The following is a 25,000-nucleotide window of genomic DNA, read 5'->3' on the forward strand; positions in this document are numbered from 1 at the left end:
TGTGTATATATATAATATATATATATATATACATGCACACACTTTATTTTTGTATTGTGACTTCCATCGGTTTCATGTTAAGGAATCCAGAATGGAGACAAACATTGATGTTCCATATGATAGACTTGACAATTGTTAAGGTATTCCTTAACATGAAACTAATGATAACCTTAACCCATAAAGAAAGAATCTTTATCCACCCATGTGATGTTGAGCATACATTCACATTATTTGATATTTGCATACATACACACATACATACATACATGCATGCATTCATGCACACACACACATGAATGTCTCTTCTAATTTTTAATTTTTATAAATTTTCCACTGAGGAGGGAGACGGTTTCCAGCAAAGATACAAGGCACCATCTTTGGGATGTAATTAACACAGACAGATTCACATTTGGAACTTAAGTAAAGTCTTGCATACTTTTACTGTTCCACTTACACATTGCACTTATTATGTATGAATTAGCCAGTCAATTTCTTTTTCTGAAAATCCCAGTTTACCCAGATTCCCCTTTAAATATTTACTAACAAACCTAGTGCTCCAATTATGTATGTATGTATGTATGTATGTGTGTATGGATGTATGTATGTATGTATGTATGTATGTATGTATGTATGTATGTATGTATGCATGCATGTATGTATGTATGTGTATGTGTGTGCATATATGTTTGTACATGAGTGTGTATATGCATGTGTGTGCCAGTGTATGTGTGTTTTAACACTGTTGTCAAAATCCAGAGTAAATCGCTGAAGGTCCTCAACTCATTTATGGAAAACAACTTCGAAGCCAGATTCCAAAAGTGGCAGGAATGCAGGGCCAGTGTATTTCTGCACAAGTCGACTATTTTCAAGGAGATGATGTTAAAATTTAGGCAAATAAATTATTTTTTTATTAAACATAACATAGGCATAGGAGTGGCTGTGTGGTAAGTAGCTTGCTTACGAACCACATGGTTCTGAGTTCAGTCCCACTGCATGGCACCTTGGACAGGTATCTTCTACTATAACCTTGGGCCGACCAAAGCCTTGTGAGAGGATTTGGTAGACGGAATCTGAAAGAAGCCCTTCGTGCGTGCGTATGTTTGTGTGTCTGTGTTTGTTCCCCCTAACATCGCTTGACAACCGATGCTGGTGTGTTCACGTCCCCGTAACTTAGCGGTTCGGCAATAGTGGCCGATAGAATAAGTACTAGGTTTGCAAAAAATAAGTCTGGGGGTTGAGTTGCTTGATTAAAGGCGGTGCTCCAGCATGGCCACAGTCACATGACTGAACAAGTAAAAGAGTAAAAGAGAGAGTCTGGGAACTTTTTGATAGCACATAGTATACTCTTTACTTGTTTCAGTCATTTGACTGTGGCCATGCTGGAGCACCGCCTTTAGTCGAGCAAATCGACCCCGGGACTTATTCTTTGTAAGCCCAGTACTTATTCTATCGGTCTCTTTTGCCGAACCGCTAAGTGACGGGGACGTAAACACACCAGCATCGGTTGTCAAGCAATGCTAGGGGGACAAACACAGACACACAACATACACATACATATATATATATATATACATATAGAACGACAGGCTTCTTTCAGTTTCCATCTACCAAATCCACTCACAAGGCATTGGTCGGCCCGGGGCTATAGCAGAAGACACTTACCCAAGATGCCACACAGTGGGACTGAACCCAGAACCATGTGGTTGGTTAGGAAGCTACTTACCACACAGCCACTCCTGTACATGTAGAATGCTTCTTCGTTATTGATTGAAATAATGGTTTTTATTTTTTTGCTGCTGTGTTACCTTTTCTCTCTGCACATCACTCAATACTGATATAAAAGCGAAAAAAAACCTGTGGTGTCAACCATGTAAATCAAAGCATAAGGTTTACATATTACGTATGGTATGACATGACTGATGTCATAAAGTTAATTTTGTTTGGCCCACAACACTGCCTTGGTCAAGTAAATCGAACCAAGTGTATAAACAAAGATTTTCCCACGATGACATTCTTATCTGATTCTATAACTAAAACTATATTGTCTAATGTATCCAGCCTTCTTTAAGATGGTAGATATTGATTTGTGGGGACCTAGCTGTAGGTCATGCAACCACAGAGAGGGCTTCCATAAGTTCATTGTTTTGATTGCTGGTGTAAAGCATTTTAGCCCCAGATCAGTTGACTGAGCAACTGAACAGACATATGATCAAAGTTGTTACATTCATGACCACCCAGGTTTGGTGTGGGTCGGGGATTGTGTCTTCTCTGATAGCTCTCAAGAGAGCATTATCATGTAAGTTAATTTGATAAATGGAAACTGTGCAGAAGCTCAGCATATATATATATATATATATATTATATATATAAATAAATATATATGTATAAATATATATATATATGTATATATATATATATTATATATGTATATATATATATATATATAGATATATATATATAAATAAATCATCATCATCATCATCGTTAACATCCGCTTTCCATGCTAGCATGGGTTGGACGGTTCAACTGGGGTCTGGGAAGCCCGAAGGCGGCACAGGCCGTCAGATCTGGTGTGTTTTCTACAGCTGGATGCCTTTCCTAACGCCAACCACTCCGTGAGTATAGTGGGTGCTTTTTATGTGCCACCGACACAGGTGCCAGATGAGGCTGCGAACAGCCACGCTCGGATGGTGCTTTTTAAGTGTCACCAGCATGGAGGCCAGGCGAGGCTGGCACGCCAACGATCAGACGGTGTTTGTTACATGCCACCAGCACGGAGGCCAGTCAATACGGTGCTGGCTAACGGCCACATTTGGATGGCTCACACACACATATATATATATATATATAAATATGTATTACATGTTTATATATATATATATATATATATAAATAAAAATAATATATATATAAATAAATATTCTATATATATATATATTATATATATATATAGTGGTTAGAGTGTCGAGCTGACAATCGTGAGGTTGTGAGCTCAAATCCAGACCGGGCTGGGTGTTGTGTTCATGAGCAAGACACTTTATTTCACGTTGCTCCAGTTCACTCAGCTGTAGAAATGAGTTACCATGTCACAGGTTCCAAGCTGTATCGGCCGTTGCCATTCTCTTGGATAACAATGGTGGCATGGAGAGGGGAGGCCGGTATGCATGGGCGACTGCTGGTCTTCCATGAACAACCTTGCCCGGACTTGTGCCTGGGAGGGTAACTTTCTAGGTGCAATCCCATGGTCTGTGTCGTGACCGAAGGGGGTCTCAGAATATATATATATCTTTTTTCCACTTCCTTCCTAAAGATAAGACATGCTTTTACCTGTCTCTTCTCAAAGCTCATTTTTCTAGTGTTCACCACTTCACATTGTCTTGGCTTAACAGCCCTCACCGTTCGTTTTAACTGTTTTGTTCTCACTATCCTGTTTTTGTTACCATTTTCACCTTTCGCAAAAAAATCCCAAATTTTATTTAACTTGCTTTACAGGAAGGGCTGTTTTAATGAAGTCGTGTCTTGTCCCTACATTTGAAACATGGAGTAGATAAAACAGGGAACAACTGATGAAGGGAATGTTTTTTTATGTTGCCTGTCTCGTTTCTCTGTGTGTTTCTTTCGTTGTTCGAAAAAAGTTTGTTTTCTGTTTTTGTTTTTTATGTTCTCGTTTCTCATTTTGTCTACGTTTTTTTGATGTCCTTTACCCATACATGCCTGTATATATACATATATATGAAGGTATGTACATATGCATATATTTATATATCATTTTTATCATATCTTTATATATAAAAGTGAAGTTGTGTGTCTGTCTCCTACGATTTAGATTCCTAACTACTCCCACATTTTGCCGTGCAGTTTAACCAAAACCGGGTATCTTATAGTCGTGATTCATATCGAGCCCTTCTGGGTATTAGCACGCGTCTATGATGAGTCTACAATTTTAAAGGCATATATAAGGGAAGTAACTCTCTAAAAATTTATTAAATCTCAGAACGTAAAAAGCTACAGTAACACCCCCCCCCCACTTTGTGGTTAGCCATATTGAGATGGCTATTATATTTTACATCTCTAAAAATGATTATGTAGTTATTTCCCTTACAAACCCAAGCAACGCCGGGCAATACTGCTAGTATATATATAAACTAACCTACAAGGTATTGGTCATTCCAGAGTTATAGTAAGAGACACTTAGCCCATTCTAAAGCAAGATTTGGATGGTCGCCAATACAATACCTTTAATCAAAAGTATGCTCAGTGAAAGAAGGCTGAGGATTAAACAATGTTAGCAAGAGCAATCTTACAACAGTGAATATTCTCTCACACTTAAAATCTACAGCTGACCCACAAACTAACAACACACATACCTCATGTATGAGTACAGGCATTGAGTCGAAACAGGGGCAGCTGAAGAAGGGGAATGTTCCTTGCGTTGGTTGTCTTGTATTCTGTTTTTTCGTTGTTAAAAAAAAGTCTGTTTCCTTGTTTGGTTTTATGTTTCCGTTTCTCGTTGTGTTCTACGTTTATTTGTGGTGTCCTGTACTCATATATGCATGTATATATACATATAGATGTAGGTATGTACATATATGTATGTATGTATGCATATGTTTTATTTATTAAATTGTTATTATATATATATATATATACCAAGTAAGTTAGGGGTTGTGGATCCAACCCTCTAAAGGATACTACTTATCCAATATACTGTTGGTATACTACCCAAATTATTAATACACAAACTGTATATATGTATGTTATTATTGTTGTAGTTTTGATAATTAAATAAGGCAACATTCTAATATCCTAGAGCTGATAAACCAACTAATGTGTTTCTCCATTTTCTTATTTGTAACATATATATACACACACACACGGTACTTTACAGACAAGAAAGTAAATTTTAGTTATATGAAATATTGTCACACACACACACATATATATACTGGGCGTGATGGGTAAATTAGCGTCATTTTATATTTTTTAATTTAACACATGTGCATTGTTTGTTTTTGATTTTGTCAACTACACAGTATAGTAGGGTCAGTTGGGCACCAACTGTAAGAAAAATAGCATCATAACACAATTTATTCTGCCAGAAATTTGGAAATGACATGCTATACTGCTTGTCATTTGTGCTGGAAGCTCCAGTACGAACATTTCAGAGTGTTTGGGTGTCAATTTGAGGACAGTACAGAGGATTTGGAAAGATTTGAATGAGTCTAATGGTGTACTATGAAGCTTTTGAACAAACTCAAGCATTCCCTCCAACCAATCATGCTTTGATTTTTCTTAGATGAGAAAAATTTCTGCCAAGATCAGATAGTAAAAACACAGAACAACTGTTGGCTTACTGTGTACCCAAAACATGTACAGAAAGAGATAAAAATCAAACATCCAGTCAACATCATTGTGTTTGGAGTGATATCTAGTGATGGCGATGTTATGCATCCATTCATCTTCACAAATGGCCTCACACTCAACATGGAGGCCCACATCAAGTTCCTGGAGGAGTTAGTGCTGCCCTGAGTGAAGAGGGTGGTTGCTGGAAGACCCTGTGTCTGGCAACAGGACTCTGCACCATGCCACACAAGCAGGAGAATCCAGTTACAGCTGTCAGACAATTTCTGTAACCACATCACCCTTAACATCTGGCGATCTAACCACCCAGACTGCAACCTCTGCATTATTATATGTGGGACACAATTGAGTGAGAGACCAACAAAACTCCTTGTAACACCAAAGATGAACTGAAGGCAAAGATTACGGCAGCATTCACCAACTTAAATAAGGAGACCATCTAGAAGAGTTGCAGGAGATTCTGAAGTCATCTGGAGGTCATGGTTGAAGCTAATGGCAATTTTATTGAATAAATTTACTCTTTAGTATTTCAAGATGTTTTTATGTAATTTTGCTAAATATATCTGTTAAAATGAGATGTCAGTGTTATTTTCATTTTTGTGTAATTTAGACAAGAGTTTATTCACCACACTCTGCCATCTCTCTCAGATGCCTTATTCAATCCCACTGCAAATGTTTTGAAGCATAGGTGACTGATGAATGCTGTATCATCCACTAGATTATAAGATATCATCACTGTGTACTGCTATATGTCTCTTCAGACCCAAAACCAACTTGTAAGCCCCTTCCACATACTACACGAGTCGAATCACCCATTCTAGGAGGAAGGATATCACATGCAGATGACCTTTCATAGAACTTCAGATGGTTGGTATACCCAACCTTGGAAAAGAGCATATGCCAACAAGTTTCACATACCAACATTTTATGTTCTCATTGAGGTTCTGATGACAGACTCCCCCACCCCAAAGCCAACACTTTAGGCTGTCATGCTTCTGGCAATCCTCTTCAAAATATTTACAGCGCCTCTTATATGCACTTCCTCCACTCAACTCTTTTCAAATGTAGTTCTTCCCAGTTCTTTACACTGATCTGCAGTTCCTTCAGGCTGCTTTTTGAATAGCACTTTTGGCTACTCTGGTACCTAAGGTTTCCTGCTGACAGAGATTAACATTTTTTCAACCAGAATTTAAAATACAAATGACACTCCACCATTAAGGTTTAAGCAAATATCATTTGCCATGGTCTTGAATCAACCCATGCCTCTTCAGTGAAATTAAGTACGCTGAAAGAGTAAAAGCTCATTGAATTGATTGTACCTGTAATTCCTATGTATTTTGAATTCTAGTTGAAAAAGTGCTAACCTATGTCAGTATGAAACCTCAGGTAACAGAGTAACCTTCACACATTATGTTGTGTTGATTCTCCATGATAATTATGTTATGAGTTATATATATATATATATATATATGTGGAATATTCAGCCACTTGCACAGTAATTCAATGAGTCGGTGGTAAAGCTGATAATGGTGGTAGCAGTGATAATGATAATGATGATGATGGTGATGATAGCAGTGACGGCAGCAATGGTAGTGGTGGTGGTGGTGGTGGTGATGGTGGAAAGAGGGAGAATACTGTTGGACATAACTGAGAAACATTGAATTCTAAGACTTCTCAAAAAGTGTAAATCAATGTGGTTAGATAGCTTAAACTTAAAAATTACAATGTTAATACACATTAAGATTCCATATTTTTTTTTTTGAAAAAAGAAGAATTTTACATTTTAAATAATGAAATAAATTAATAAGAGAGATAAAAAAAAATGCAATTAAATGTAACCATTCGCAATCAAGATATTCATTAGAGAATTTAGTTAATTGATTTTTTTATTTATTTATTTAGTCATTTATTGAATTCTAGGAAAATTAATTATTTTAAATGATCTGCAATTATTTAAATAATTGTGATATATATCTCTTTTTCTTTAAATTCTTCTGTATTCTGAGTTTTGTTTTAAAATACACCAAGATTAGAAATATTATTTCCTTTTCTTTTATTTTTCCACTTTTTAGTTTTTATTTTATATAAAAAAAAATTTTATTATGCTTTTCTTTGGTATTATTACACATGATCAAGATGGACAAATCTATAGCAATATAAAACCCTTAGAATCCTGGCTCCGATTTCTTCCTTTTCTTCTTAAATGAGGTATTTATTTATATATTATTACTACTACTACTACTACTACTACCATTATTATTATTATTATTATTATTATTGCTTTCTTGTATGCAGGATTAGAAAATGTAAAGAAATATGTGCTATGTGCTGCTAGTGGCTGGTGATAGTATACAGCAACATCAGAAATAATCAAGAATAATTGCAGTGAAGAATTACTCCAAGACAAAAGTTTGGCGACAACCTACTTAGAGCAGTCGTTTCATTCCTCATTACCAAGTTCAGCAGCAAAAATGATTCAGTATCAATGATGAAGACTAAATCTATGAAACCACTAGATTATGCAATGCAAAAAAAACCTAAAAAGAAATTTATTTAACATTTTCATTCTCATAGAATTTTAATCTTAATTTCATTTCTTTCTTTTTTTCTTTGCTAAGAAAAATGTTTTGTCTTTTCGTTGTTGTTTTTTTCTTTCTTTCTATATTGTTGCAATCTCCTTTTGATGTTCTTTGATCCTGTATACAATTACAATCCTTATAGATTTGCTAGTTTGCTGTTAAGCAGGAATTTTATTGAGCAAAATCACAGAGGCAATAAATGTCATAAATTTGACTTTAAAAAAATAAAAATGGTACAGGAAAAAATATCACGTTACATTTAAATGTTATCTAAAAAACAAATATGGTTAAAGTAATTAAACAAATAAAATTTTAAGTCACTTATTAAATGAGAATATATGACTTGCTCACAATGAGAAAACAATTTTATAATGATGATCATGAAATGATATATATGTATATATGTAACCAAAGAAAAGCAAGTGAACAAGTGAAAGATTAAAAGATTAATAATTCTTTCTACTATAGGAAGAAGGTCTGAAATTTTCGAGGATGGGGCTAGTCAATTACATTTACCCCAGTGCATAACTGGTACTTAGTTCACCAATGCCAAAAAAATGAAAGTCAAAGTCAGCCATGATAGAATCTGAACTCAAAAACATAAAGATGGATGAACAGCCACCAAGCATTTTGTCTAACATGTTGATGGTTCTCCTAGCTTACAACCTTAACAATAATAATAATAATAATAATAATAATGATAATAGAATATGTGGAGTTGGACAAGAAACAATAAATCTTATTATCTCTGGCTGCCCAGTCCTGGCTAAGAAGGAATATATTCACAGACATGACAGAGTTGGAACCTACATACACTGGAAGCTATGCCAACATTATGGAATAACAACAGAAAAAAGATGGTATAGGCACACACCAGAAAAGGTCACAGAAAACGAGAAAGCAACCATACTCTGGGATATGCCGATACACACAGATAGAGAAATTAAGGCCAACAGACCAGATATAGTTGTAAGAGATCATGAAGAAAAAAAATGCTTTCTAATTGATGTATCAATACCAGCAGATGACAACGTGTCTCTAAAAGAAATGGAGAAACTTTCAAAATACAAAGACCTGGAAATAGAGGTAACCAGAATGTGGAATCTAAAAACAGAAACAATTCCTATCATAGTAGGCGCATTAGGCATGATAAAAAAATATTCAGACAAATACATAACAAAAACACCAGGACTTACAAACACATATAACATACAGAAAATTGCACTACTAGGCACTGCACACATCCTATGCAGAACACTTTCCATACAATAACCATCAGAGCATCACAATAAATCACAGCACATACCCAAGGCACACAGAGCTGCGCTCGGTAGTGAAGTGAAAGCACGCTATAAAAATAAAACTACTGAATAATAATAATGATAATATTGACGATGATGATGATTTCTTAATGATAATAACAGGAATAATAAAAGTGTTGATAAGTCACAATCTATAATAATAAACTGGAAATTCTGTCTGTCCGGGACCCCTGTGTCTCAGTCTACATTTGCTCTACGTAGACATATTATACCATTTGGAATCAGGATGATCCCAGGATTGTAAATCTTTGCTTCATTAGGTTCTTGAACATGCAGCATTGAGATCTGATTTAAAAGCATTTGGGTTGCTATTTCTAACAGGTAAAGCTTGGCTGATTCATGCCATCTTGGTTGGTATTTGTTAGATGCCATCAGAAATCAAGGGGGAGATAAATGATGTTTGCTTCATTAATTTTACATCACGATAAGAACTTTGGAACCAATTGGCCAACAAGTGGAATTCAACTTGGGACTGGAACAATAGAATGATTGCATCACAGAATTAATTCTCATGTGACCTTAACTTCTGATCAAACACTATCAGGGGATATAGTCATTAGAGACATATTGTAGTCATGTTATTTAGCTCTCTTTAGTTTTGGGCCACAGACCCAATTAGCTCTCTGCAGGAGCTAGCATAAAAGTCTGAACAGGGTGCAGCTTTTAAACTAGTACAGTAATAAATCACAAATGTAAGCAGTGGAGAATGTATAAAATAACAATGGTCATGATGATGCTGATAATGATAATGATAGTACTAAGAATAATAAGACTATGAAGAAACTAATGCTAATAGTAATTAATAATAGATAATGAATAAATTTGATAATCCTAGACAAGGAATTTTGAGAGGGGAGGGGGCATTAGAGGAGGTGATTGTGTCAGATGATGAAAGATTAGAGTGTGACAGAGAGACAGAGAGGCAGAAACAGGTGTGACCTTATATGTTGAGATGAAAATCAATAGAAAAAGGCGAATGAATGGAAAAAGACAAAAACATTTTTAAAAAATGGAAAGGGAGTTCTTCAGAATGAGAGAATTAATGAATGAAATAAAGTTTTTTAAAATTATATTTTAGCTTGAGGAAGTATTAAGTAAACAAATGGCTTATTTGTATTAGCCATTTATTAAGTTAGATATTGTGTATTTGAAAGAAAGAGAGTTAATAATATAATTATTTGAATGGTGGAAAGGAAGGAATGATAAGAGGTGAGTATAATGAGTGTCTGTTGCTGAGGCATATTGTATGAAAATGTGAATGAGATAAAGATTTAAGGAGAAATGATACTGATAACCAATTTAAGGGGACACTGGTGAGTAATAAGGGAATAAAAAGACGCTTGTAAAACCATAAAAGCAGCTGAAAGTCAAATCTCCAGGATATTGGAAATGAATGAAACTGAGTGAAGGATTGTTGATTAAGGTGTGAGTACACTTCAAAATGAAATTAAGAAGTACAACGCAAAGATAAGGCATTAAAGATTAAGGGTGAAAGAAAACCTAAAATTGATAGGGAAAAAGAAAATTAAAATTAAAAGATGGAGTAATATAGTTATGTGATGGTAAAGGAGTGAAGCCTATGAAACTGTTCAATCATCTATCTTCGAATAATTTTTACCTTTTATTTGTTTCAGTCATTTGACTGTGGCCATGCTGGAGCACCACCTTGAAGACTTTTTTGTCAAATGAATCAACTTCAGTATTTTTTTTTTTTTTTTTGCAGCCTGGTACTTATTCCTATCAGGCTCTTTTTGCTGGACTGCTAAGTTACAGGGACATAAACTAACCAACACCGGTTGTCAAGCAGTGGGATGGGGATGGGGGGACAAACACAGACACAAACACACATACACACACACACACACATATAGTAATAATAACAATAATCCTCGAATGGAATTTATAAACATTTAATGCATTGCTATGCGCATTTCCACAAATCCCATGTCTCTTCAAATAACAGTCCATATTCCTGGGAGGATTACAGTATAGTCCGTAGTATCCATGGGCATTAGGTTAATCACCTCCAAAACACTGGTTCACCAGTCAGCATCATTAGACTGTGGCTGACATAACGGAATAGGACCTGTATTTGCATATTCAAAATGTTTTCCGTAAACAAATTTAAAATCATGTATGTATGCATATATATATATATATATATAAATAATACATTTCTAAATCTCTTAGAGAGATTTATACAGTAGTAACACGATAAAATGGTGGTATGTTGTCAACTTAATGTGACAGCCCCATGAAAGGGAATAATACTACTGCTATTTAGCCCTAGGAAGCATCGTTTCCTGTTGACCTTGACACATTTCCTGTGTCCTTATGTTTACAAAGGGAGAGATAAGCACCTCCACCCAGTAAAGCCAACATCCGGAGACTACTGTACAAATCTCTCTCAGAGATTTAGAAATGTGTTATTTCTATTTTTGAAATCAGTGAATGTATTTCACTTGAATTATTATATGTTTACAGAGGCAGATAGGCATCAACAGCTAGCAAGCCATGCTACTCCAGACTGATGATGAGCAATGACTCAGAAACTAGTCTCTGGATGCTGGCTTTGCTGGATGGAGGTGCTTATTTCGCCTTTATAAACATAAGGGCACGGGAAATGTGTTAAGGCCGACTGGAAGTGGTGCTTCCTAGGGCTAAATAGCAGCAGTATTCTTCCCTTTCATGGGACTGCCACATTAAGTTGACAACATGTCACCACTTTAAATATATATATATATATATACTAGCAGCTAAGCCCAGTTTCACCTGATCTGTTTGGATGATGTGGCTGTAAAACATGCTCTGTGTAAGCAGTCAACCTGTTTGGACATGCTTACATAAAAAACAATTTTTATAACTTTTTTCTGTCAAAAGCCTAAAAATAACTGACCAACAAAAAAAACCTAAGATTCAACCAAATCAAAAAATAAACCGGAATACTAAGCAAACAAAGATGAACCATCCCACTTCCATTGCATGCGCACATGTGCACACACACACATGCATTTACTACCCCCTTTTTACATACACACACATATATTCACACAGAGTTGAAAAGCTGCTTGATTTATTTTTCAGCATACAATTTTCATCATCCCACTACCAAGTATGACATCACCCCTTCCTTTCTCATTCATAAATACAAGAGTATTATTATAGTAGATTATCTCGGTAACCATGGGAGCTAGGAAAAAATACAAAGACCAGCATCACCACGCGTGTGTTATTTTTCACGCAATTCCACCAAGCTGTTTGACCATGAATCCCAAAACAAGAAAGAATCGCCCATGTCAAATTTATACATGCATATATATATATATATATACATATATATATATACTACTAATATAGGATGAAGTTTTTTTTACAGAAAAAAATTCCATCAAAAAATGTGGCAGCATATTAAAATACCTTTATGGTTAAAATTACAAATGACTTATATATAAGGGCTAAAGAAAATTATTTCAATGCCAATATGCTGATAACAGACATTTAAGTCGTCAATTTCCACATATTATTTACTCGCTACAGAAAAAAACACGAAGAACTGAAATCAGGGAAGCCGGCTGATAGAATTTTTTTAAAAGTTCGTACATGCATTATATATATATATATATATATTAATAAATGAAATAAAACATATGCATATATATAAACATATATGTACGTACCTACCTCTACATGTATATATACACGCATATATGAGTACAGGACACCAAAGGGATGTCGAACACAAAGAGAAATGAAAACATAGACACAAACCAAAGGAACTAGACATTTTTTTTAAAACAACAAAAAAATGGAGTACAGGACAATTAACACAAAGAAAAAACCCCTTCTTCAGTCGCTATGGTTTCATCTACTCTACGTTTCGAAGGATAAAAGCGAGTAACGACAGTACAAAAATATAAACAGTAAAAGACAGGACAGGGAAAAACAAGATAAGAAGGGCTGTTGACGCCGAACAAAAAAAAGTATTGCAAACGCAGAATTTTTTGTGAACGACAGGGGAGCAGGAAGAATGTCGTCCGTTACCTTGAAAGGCCAGGCCAGAAAGACAGTCAGAGCGGAAGTATCGTCGCGGGTGGACGACGGGAAGGGGGGAGGAGGAGCAAGAGGAAGGGAGAGAAGAAGGGGAATGGCTGCGAGGAAACCATGAAGAATGGTGAGGGGGAGAGAGAGAGTGAAGAATGAGAGAGAGAGGAAGAGACAAGTTAAGTAGAGGAAAAAGAAAATCAAAGAATAGGGATGGGACAGAAAGGCGAAGAGTGCGCATCAGAGTTATATATACGACGGGCTTCTTTCGGTTTCCATCTAGGATTTCTTTCAGTCAGTTTTCACCTACCAAATTCACTCACAAGGCTTTGGTTGGCCTGAAGCTATAGTAGAAAACACTTGTTTAAGACACCACACAGTGAATCCAGAATCATGTAGTTGCAAAGCAAGCTTCTTACCACACAGCCAGAAAAAATTTAAAACTAACTGTTTATAAACTTTTATTGTTAGAAAAGTGTTTAGAGAAAAATCTGCATAGGCACAGGAGTGGCTGTGTGGCAAGTAGCTTGCTTATCAACCATATGGTACTGGGTTCAGTCCCAATGCGTGGCACCTTGGGCAAGTGTCTTCTACTATAGCCTTGGGCCAGCCAAAGCCTTGTGAGTGGATTTGGTAGACGGAAACTGAAAGAAGCCCATCGTATATATATATATATTATATATATATATATATATATACACATACATGTATGTGTGTGTGTGTGTTTGTGTGTCTGTGTTTGTTCCCCAACATCGCTTGGCAACCGATGCTGGTGTGTTTACGTCCCTGTAACTTAGCAGTTCGGCAAAAGACTGATAGAATAAATACTAGGCCTACAAAGAATAAGTCCTGAGGTCGATTTCTTCGACTAAAGGCAGTGCTCCAGCATGGCCACAGTCAAATGACTGAAACAAGTAAAAGAGTAAGAGTAATATGGGCTGTTAAAGGTAGAGATATCGAACCTTCTGGCAAAGAGTGGATTCTGTATGAGTTAAATTTCTAAGGAAATTTTTCAAATAAATAATATGATAAATATAGAAGTTATATGGATAATAACATAATTTAATGTAGCACATAAGTAATACAAGTGCATAAAACTATGACACAGGTGTAGAAAAATGTAGAATATATTTGACATCATTCACAGCCCAAAATGTGTTTTCACAGGCGTCTAAGAGGAGAATTTGGTTTTGTAACCATTTCCACAGTAGATGGTCTTTCACATCTGAATGTACTAAAACCTGTTAAATATGATTTTAAGTGAATACATTTTATTCATTGCTGTTTCATGAGATTTTATTTATGAATGAATGACATTCATTCATTCATAAATAAAATATAGTTTATAGTAATTTTTTTTCAAATTTTATATGAGTCGCACAACATATTTCCTCTTCCTTCTTAATTATCCAGTAAAATAGTTTACTGTTTTTGTGAGGTGAAGTAATCATTCACTGAATAATGAAAGCAGAGAATAAAAGTTCAATTTTAGTTGGAATTAATTCTGTACAGAAACATCAATATAGAATATTTAATTTTAACTAAATGTGAACCTTCACCCTGTACTTCACACCAAAGATTGGTGAAAGAAAAACATTCTTTTTCATAAATACAGTAGAGATTGCTAAACTTAAGCAGGAGCCAAAGTTTCACCCTTTACATTACATTGAAGAATACATAATTACTTCAACCACAGTCTCAAATAATAATCTATTCCACTAGAAGAAAATAGTCTTATCTAGATAAAAGGCTCAAATCATCATCATCATCATTGTTCGACCATGGTCGAGACAATGGAATTTACCATGCTACACCAGACTTCACGGTCCATCATGGCATTACGGAGGTCCTGTTGCTGGATGCCTGTATCCCTGGAGTTTACATCAGGGTAGGAGAGTGTGCGCCCTCTGGTATTGCGAGTAGATGGCTTCCAGAGGAGAAGAGTAGAAATTATCTCTTTTTCAGCTCTACAACAATGTCCAGCAAACTGAACTCTCTTACCTTTCACAAGGCTCAAATAATTGAGCCACTATGGCCTTAAACCCACATCTGTCCTGTGCTAGTCTGCACAGTTCTATAAAACTTTCACTACTAGCTTATTTGATGTTATCACTAAATCTAGTTTTAGTCTTCCTCTTTTTTACCATATGCCACACTTGTTAACAGGGACCTGTCAAGGTCTTGTCTTTTAAATACATGGCTGGTGAAGGTTCATTTTTTTTCATGATACTATTTAACAGACTTTCCTGACACTTTATCTTACAAAGGACCCACTCATTAGTACTTTTATCTGCCCAGCTTATTTTGAGAATACATCTAAAACACCATTGTTCAAATGCTTCAATTTTTCTTTTATTAATTTTCTTTGTAATCTAGAATTCAGCTCCACTGGAGGATTTGCTAAATATCAATGAATTTAGGAGTCATTTTCCTGCTCCACAAGGAGATGGCCTTGTCCTTCCAGATGATGATCAGTGATATCATGGCATTCTTGGCTGTGCTGAGTTTTCTCTTGATTTCACAGATGTCATTGTAACCATTGGTAGTAAAAGGTACCGAGGTACCCAAATTCTTTTACATTTTCAATATATATATACATAGTGGAGGCGCAATGGCCCAGTGGTTAGGGCAGCGGACTCGAGGTCCTACGATCGCGGTTTCGATTCCCAGACCAGGCGTTGTGAGTGTTTATTGAGCGAAAACACCTAAAAGCTCCACGAGGCTCCGGCAGGGGATGGTGGTGATCCCTGCTGTACTCTTTCACCACAACTTTCTCTCGCTCTTTCTTCCTGTTTCTCTTGTACCTGTATTTCAAAGGGCCGGCCTTGTCACTCTCTGTGTGACGCTGAATATCCCCGAGAACTACGTTAAGGGTGCACGTGTCTGTGGAGTGCTCAGCCACTTACACGTTAATTCCACGAGCAGGCTGTTCCGTTGATTCGGATCAACCAGAACCCTCATCGTCGTAACCGACAGAGTGCTTCCATCCATATATATACATATATATATATATGAAGACAGTACAAAAAGGGAAACGATACATCATATGAATGATACAAAATAAAATACTATGATAATGACAGAAAAAAAAAACCCTTTTCTAAATCAGAATTTAAATGTGTACCCTTGTTTCTTTCTCTAAACAGCCTACCTATGTTGTTCAGAAATGGGACCTTGCTATTTGTTAGATCAATTGATTCTACCGTACAATAAGCTTTAATCTAAACTTCATTAGTTTTGATATGTAGCAATTATAAAATTCAGATTTACTGGCTACACCGACAGAATTAATATTTTCAGGCACAGGCATGGCTATGTAGTTAAGAAGATTGTTTTCCAATCCCATGGTTTGGGGTTCAGCTTCACACCCTGGACAAGTGTCTTTTATTGTAGCCTTGGGATGACCAAAACCTTGTGAGTAGACTTGGTAGACTGAGACTGAAAGAAGTCTATCATAAAAGTATGTATGTATATACATGTGTGTGTGTGTGTGTGTGTGTGAGCACGCATGTGTGTGAGCATGTGTGTGTGTGTGTGTGAGTGTGCGCATGCTTGTCTCTCCTCTTCTGACCATGGCATGAGAGTTGTAAATGAGGATTGGCAACAAGTGCATCAGGCCGTAGAAAATCTGCCTTAATAAACTTCATTTGAACTGAATCATTCAAGCATGGAAAGCAAACATAAAAAACGGATGATGATAGTGGTGAGGCAGTGACATATCAACAACATCAGCAGTATTTACCTTCATAGATTGTATGAACAGTGTCAACACCATAGACTGTGTTAGAAATCTTAGAAATCTCAATATTGTCAATGAAGTGAAAAAGAAAATAAGAACATTAACCCTTTTAGTATTCAGTTTATTCTGTCAAATGTAATGTTCATGTATTCACATTTTTTTAGATTTGGAAATATGCTGTGCTTGAGAAGACCCAGCAAGCCAAATGAGACCATAACCTCGTGGCCTATGCCACGAGCGTAATCAGCCCACTTATGTGTACCTTTTCCTTCTTTGGAGACTAAACTCTGCTTACGAAGACCTGTTGAGGCAAGTGAAATCAAAATTAAAATCAAAATCAAATTCGATGACTGGCATCCATGCTAGCGGGGTGCAAAGAGCACCATACGAGTGTGATTGTTGACAGAGCAGCTAACTGGCTTCCGTGCCAGTGGCACATAAAAGGCAGCATTCGAGTGTGATCACTACCAGCATTGCCTTACTGGCACATGTGCCTGTGCTAGTAGGGTGCTAAGAGCACCATCCGAGCGTGATCGTTACCAGCGTCGCCTTACTGGCACCTGTGCCAGTGACATGTGTAAAAAGATTTGAGCGAGGTCGTTGCCAGTGCCGCCTGACTGGACCCCGTGCCGGTGGCACGTAAAAAGCACCCACTACACTCTCGGAGTGGTTGGCATTAGGAAGGGCATCCAGCTGTAGAAACTCTGCCAGATCAGACTAGAGCCTGGTGCAGCCATCTGGTTCGCCAGCCCTCAGTCAAAATCGTCCAACACATGCTAGCATGGAAAGCGGACGTTAAACGTATCATCAAGCAGCTTTGAAATTTCAATGATGTGATTGTATATTTTTAGGATGACATTGTTAGGTAGATTAGAACTATTAGAACTGGCTGGTTCAAACATAAAACAAATAGAATATTTGGGTTGAATATGGCCAGTTTAAATGCTAAAAGGTTAATAATTGTTAAGTACTTACTTTGTAACAAATTTCTTCTAGCTTGAACAAAGGCTTTAATATCAGAATCAACTTGTGCATCTCCAGTCAGTGGAATGTCTCCATGTTTTAACCTAGACACAGAAATGGGAAATATGTAGTCATGAGATTGTTTATTGCAGAGACACAGGGGTTGAAATACCCAGAGGTTCAATTACTTGTATTTAGGGCCAAAATTTGGAAGTGGAAAATGGCCCTGACTTCATGGTAGTCAACTTTGTCTGTTTGCTTACAATCTACATAGAAAGAAAATAAATCACAATCACAATAAATGCTAGACTAGGTGAAGCCAGCTTCTTCATTGGGATAAAATTAAAAGCTTTTATATCGTTAAAACAATTTCTTTTATTCTTTTATTTTGTTTCAGTCATATGACTGCAGCCATGCTGGAGCACCACCTTTAGTCAAGCAAATCGACCCCAGGACTTATTCTTTGTAAGCCTGGTACTGATTCTATCGGTCTCTCTTGCCGAATCGCTAAGTGACGGGGACGTAAACGCACCAGCATCGGTTGTCAAGTGATGTTGGGGGGGACAAACACAGACACACAAACATACACACACACACACACACACACGCACATATATTTGCTCGATGGGCTTCTTTCAGTTTCCATCTACCAAATCCACTCACAAGTCTTTGGTCAGCCTGAGGCTATAGAAGAAGACACTTGCCCAAGGTGTCATGCAGCAGGACTGAACCCAGAACCATGTGGTTGGTAAGTAACCTACTTACCACACAGCCACTCCTGCACCTACATATAACGTTTTTGCAATTAGCATCATGACAGTTGCTCTTCGCCCTTTTAAGGTAGCAAACGACTTTAGAGCATATATATAGTTAGATGTTCCCTCCTCTATAAATTCATGGTGTTATGAAACCAGTTAGCTGTAGTAGTGATAGAAAAGGCAGAGAGATGAGGTTTCATATCTGTGGAGTATGTTGGTAAACAACTTCATGCTGATTAGTTAGGTGACCTTGTGTTTGGATATCCTCAACAATATCTATATTGTAATGCTATATTTATTTCTATATATCTCAGACAACTTTTATGTCTCCAACTGTTACTTGTGGTAGACATATTCAGTTCAGTTGGAGACTTATCTTTCAACTGCCGGCATCCTCCGTATTATGGAAGCATCACATTCCTGGAATCTTGCCATAACAAGGAACTTCATAGCACAAAACATATTTTCTCATTGACTTCCGTATTCATTGATATGAAATTGTATGGTAAAATAGGTTTCATGTCATGAAATTTCACATTTTAATAGGATTTTTCAGGATGCAACACTTTTCATAATGAGGGTGAAGCTTGTACTTTATAATATAAAACCCCAAAAGAGCCTCTTGGCATAGCTGCAGGTATTTAAATGTCATTTATCTTAAATTTATTGGTATTAGAATTGACAGCTGGAAGTTTTATAAAGATTTGTTATGAATCAAAAATGCAAATTTACAAAGAAAAATGTGTGTAAACTTTAAAGTCAATCAAACCTGGATTATATTATTATTATTTTTTTTATTTTTGTTTCTCATTTTCAAAATTGTTCTGGAAAAAGATCTGAACATTAAAATACAGCTATAAAGCATCGGAGTTAAGGGGTTTTTATCCACAGAAATATTTCCAATACCAATGAGTAAAATATAAAGTGGATGTGTTTGATTGTTCAGGCATAGGCACAGTGGTGTGGGAAGAAGTTTGTTTCCCAGTCATATGGTTCTGGGTTCAGTTCCATTGCCAGGCACCTTGGGCAAGTGTTTTCCCCAATAGCCTCAGAACAATCAAAGCCCTGTGAGAAGATTTGGTAGACAGAAACTGAAAGTAGCCTGTCATAATTGTATGTGTGCATGTGTGTGTGCATGTATGCATGCACGTGTGTGTGTATGTATGCATGCACGTGTGTGTGTGTGTGTGTGTGTATTTTGTCTTTGTCTTTGAGTTTGTCCCCACCCCATCCCACTTGTCAAATGGCGCTGGTGTGCTTACATCCCCATAGTTTAGCAGTTCAGCAAAAGAGACTGGTAGAATAAGAACCAGGCTAACAGAACATCCACATTTAAGCAGGGATAAATATCATTTCTTGGTACTAATACTGTCTCTGTTGCTAATATATATTTTTTAACAAGCTCACTGGCTAATCGCAACACCAATGCCTGTTCTGGCACTATTTTTCAATATATCTCTGGTGGGGAGATGAGTTGTGGCTATCTCTAATGGGTGAGTGTCCATCATTGATGAGAACAAGGAAGGTTGAAATCACGTGATCTGGTAGTCTCAACACTGGAGACGGTGGAGAGTTATCTACCCGTTAATCATAATATAAATTTCAGTGATATTTCTCTGTCCATTACGTTTTTATGTTTATTAACTCCTCTTAGACTGTTGGTGCAAGGACAACGAAACTCACACCAGCAACTCCCCTAATCCCTGTTAATATCCTATGGGAGTCTATTTTTTAAGGGTTGCCAAACTGGGGTCCCACTGATCCCCCCCTATTTTTACATGAATTTTAAACTAAATACATGGCATTGGCAACCAAATTGGAGCAATGACAATGAATTTCATACCAGGAAGTCCCAGGGAGCATCATAAGGAGGTCCAATTTCTGAAGGGCCGCTTAAATGGGGCCCCCACTGACTCCCCTATTTTTACTGCATTTACCTCGCTCCTACGCTTACTGATTAAACTATGATCAGCATCAGTGTTTAGCACATTTGCAGAATTAAGTTTCATTACTCAATGGTAGAGGGCCATGAAGCAGCCCAATAGTGGGGCCAAAGACCTCAAAGGTGCCCTCAGCAGGAGCTAACCTGAATGCCACCCAAAGGGCGGCTTCAAGCTAATGATAGAAAGAAGGGTGCATTTTTGTACTCTTGTTTACGGTATCTCATGGTATCTACTGTTCTAACAGAACATCTACTTTGAAGTAATCAAACCAAATCAAAATCGATGAACATCAATGGAATTTGTATCTTTGTGGTACCAGTGCCGGTGGCACATAAGAAAACCATCCGAACGTGGCCATAGCCAGTACCGCATCGACTGGCCTCCGTGCTGTGGGCACGTAACAAACACCATCCGATCGTGGCTGTTCGCCAGCCTCGTCTGGCACCTGTGTCGGTGGCACATAAAAAACACCATCCGAGCGTGGCCATTTGCCAGCCTCATCTGGCACCTGTGACGGTGGCACACAAAATCACCCACTACACTCTCGGAGTGGTTGGCGTTAGGAAGGGCATCCAGCTGTAGAAACACTGCCAGATCTGACTGGTCTGGTGCAGCTTTCGGGCTTCTCAGACCCCAGTTGAACCGTCCAACCCATGCTAGCATGGAAAGCGGATGTTAAACGATGATGATGATGATGATGATGATTACCTCTTGGTATAGATACTATATCTGTCATCAATATATATATTTTTTTTAAATAATTAAATATTTGACTTTACCTTTGGTAACTGACAGGAGCAGAACTCAGTCTAGCAACGGGAACAGGTTGTTGTCCAGTTGGATATGGAGTGGAATGTGTGGTCAAGGCAGTGGAACTTAGTCTTCTTGGAAGATCTTTAGCTGGGGGATCATTACTGTTTGTGGATTGCATTGATAAAAGTGAAGACGACCGTAACAATGTTGAACTTGCTTGCCCAGGAGACACTGAGTTGTAATAATGCTGAGTCTGTTGCTCTTGCTGTTGTTGTAGCTGTTCTTGTTGCTGCTGCAGATGTTCCTGCTGCTGTTGGCATAAAATAAAATTAAAATGTAAAATTGTAATTGCGTGTGTGTGTGTGTGTGTGTGTGCACGCATGCATGTGTACTTGCACATATGTGTGTGCAAACATGTGTGCATGTGTGCAAAAGCACCTGGCCAAGGGGTTACAGTGTTGGGCTCATGATCTTATGGTCATTAGGTCAATTCTTGGGCCAAGTGGTGTGTTGTGCCCTCAAGCAAAGCACTTCATTTCCCACTGCTAAAGTTTACTCAGCTGGAATGCAGACCAATCAAGTAATGGTGTAGCCTTCTCTTTCTCAAGTTGTTACATCCTACATGCTCCACTGGATCACAGGTGGGATGAACAAAAGGTATCTATTGATAAAACAATTTGGAAAAGCATAGTACATGCTATCAAGCATTTGTTACTATAACCCTGGGCTGATTAAATTTATAAGAAAATTGCACTTCATATTTGAAGTTCTGATAAAGCTATAGGATGATTCATAAGCATTTTATCTTTTGTGAAGCCAATTGATATTGTAGTCATGACAATTGCCAGTGTCATGTAAAAGACACCAATGCTGGTGGCACATAAAAAGAACCCATGGCACTCTTGGAGTGGTTGACATTAGGAAGGGCATCCAGCCATAGAAACCTTGCCAAATCAGACTAGAACTGGGCGCAGCTCTCCATATTACCAGTTCCAGTTAAAATGTGTAACCCATGCCAGTATGGAAAGTGGATGTTAAATGAGAGAGAGGATGGGCTTCTTTCAGTTTTCATCTACAAAATCCACCCATACCCAGAAGGCTTTGCTTAATCCAGGACTATAGTAAAAGATATACTTTTCCAAGGTGCTGCACAGTGGAACAGAACCCCAAACCACATGGTTGGGAAGCAAGCTTTTTACCCGCACAGCCACATCTGCACCTATATATATATATTCTTTTATTCTTTTAATTGTTTCAGTTATTTGACTATGGCCATGCTGGAGCACCACCTTTAGTTGAGCAAATCAACCCCAGGACTTATTCTTTGTAAGCCTAGTACTTATTCTATCATTCTATTGGTCCCCTTTGCCAAACCACTAATTTACGGGGATATAAATACACCAGCGTCGGTTGTCAAACGATGGTGCAGGGACAAACACAGACACACACACATATATATATACACGGTGGGCTTCTTTCAGTTTCCATCTACCAAATCCACTCACAAGGCTTTGGTTGGCCTGAGGCTATAGTAGAAGACAATTGCCCAAGGTGCCACGCAGTAGAACAGAACTCGGAACCATTTTGTTGGATAGCAAGCTATTTTATTTCATAAATATTTGCCATGAAGGCATTACAAAGAGGGGACAAAAAAGGACAGACAAACATAAAAGGGTGAAGTAGCTGTAGTAATTAAATATTTACAATTTAAAAATACTAACCACACAGCCACTCCTGTGCCTATAAAATTTAGTTTCACTGTGGGTGGAATAAGAATGTAAATGCTAGCAGCATGTAAAAAGCACTGTTCGAGTGCTGGACCACATGCAGGTAGAGACAGGAGACAAATCTTTGGCAATATACCGTCCTTGTGTAGAGCTGTAAAGAGATCATAGTCATGGCTGATACCAGTGTCACATCAATGGCACACATGCCGGTGGCACATAAGAAGCACTGTTTGAGTGTGATCATAGACGTGACTGATGCACCTGTGCAGGTGGCACATACAAAGAACCCACTACAATCTTGGATTGGTTGGCATTAGGAAGGGCATCCAGCCATAGAAACCTTGCCAAATCAGATTGGAACTTGGTGCAGTTACCCGGTTTACCAGTTTTCAGTCAAACCATCCAACTCATGCCAGAATGGAAAGTGGACATTAAACGATGATGATGATGATAATACAAACATACATATACATACATATATATGTGTGTGTGTATGTGGTGTATGTAAATATATATATATATATGTATACATATATATACACGTACATATTTACACACACACACACACACACACACGCACATGCACACACATATATACAAATGTATAAATATAATCTGGTAATCCAAGCATAGGAAGTTGGTAAGCTTCAAGCAGTGAGTGGTAAGTATGCAGAACAACAACTGGAAAATATACAATAAGATTCAATAAACAACTTATTGGCATTGAGATTTACACATGTTTTCCCATATTGAAGTTGCAAGGAAATTCTATATAGCTCACAGTTAGCAACTAAAGCTGCCAAAAATGCAAATTAAAATTGTTATTAAAGCAGTGAAACTGGTAAAATGTATGCTACATAAGTTTCTTAGCTGCCTGAAGCTCATGATGCAATTGTTATGCAATGAGCTATGCTCAACTTTGTGCTGTGGCTGGTTTAGAAATTCCAGGCAACAATGTAACCATCATTTCATTAAAATAATCAGAACCTGATGATTAGATATGTTGAGCACAGCTTATTACATAACAATTGCATCATAGCCTCAGTTAACTAAGAAACATATGTAGCATACATTTTACCTGTCTCACTCCCTCACTTAGTATTTTAATTTACACACACACACACACTCATATATATATATTCACTGCGGTGATATATTTGACCATATCGCATGAGGAGTTTTAGGTGGGCAATTTAAACTGGTCATGTGCATCGTGCATATATCTGTATGTATACATTTGTATATGTAAGTATTCGTATGTTGTATGTATATATTTGTATTTATGAGCTGCGTGTATTCCACTGATGAGGCAAAGCATTTCTTATGCAAAGCCAGAAATCCAGGATCTGGAATTATCCAGTAATTCTTTTGCTAGTTTATTTTGTCTTTTTGTCTTCTCTCCTGGGGCTGTATGAACTTTTAATGTGGTTTTAGTGTCAAGTTTTTGGCTGCTATTTCAAGCATGGTGGTATCTCTTAGATACGCTAAATTATAATTTATATATATATATAACATATTTCTAAATACATATACATCATCATCATTATTTAACATCCACTTTCCATGCTGGCATGAGTTGAACGGTTCGGCTGAGGACTGGTGAGCCAGTAGGCTGCACCAGACTCCAGTCTGATCTGGCAAGGTTTCTACAGCTGGATGCCCTTCCTAAAGCCAACCACTCCAAGAATGTAGTGGATGCTTTTTACGTGTCACCAGTACAGGAGCCAATCAAGGAGCACTGGCATCGAACAAGTTCAGTTGGTGCTTTTTACATGCCACTGGCACAGGAGCAGGTTAAGGGGCATTGGTATCAA

At 37.4% G+C, this 25,000-nt stretch overlaps 1 protein-coding gene across 2 annotated transcripts in view; it reads right to left on the minus strand.

Annotated features, from left to right (window-relative positions):
• Nucleotides 1-25,000, minus strand: part of LOC115209440 (kinesin-like protein KIF6) — a 301,512-nt gene that overhangs the window by 5,001 nt on the left and 271,511 nt on the right. For both annotated transcript variants that reach the window (XM_036500945.1, XM_036500944.1), the window contains 2 exons: nt 21,486-21,769; nt 18,018-18,109 (listed from right to left, as the gene is read on the minus strand). In XM_036500945.1, the coding sequence (XP_036356838.1) occupies nt 18,018-18,109; nt 21,486-21,769 (376 nt within the window). The remainder of the gene's footprint in view (nt 1-18,017; nt 18,110-21,485; nt 21,770-25,000) is intronic.

Source organism: Octopus sinensis, linkage group LG3 (assembly GCF_006345805.1).
Source record: "Octopus sinensis linkage group LG3, ASM634580v1, whole genome shotgun sequence".
Taxonomy (NCBI): domain Eukaryota; kingdom Metazoa; phylum Mollusca; class Cephalopoda; order Octopoda; family Octopodidae; genus Octopus; species Octopus sinensis.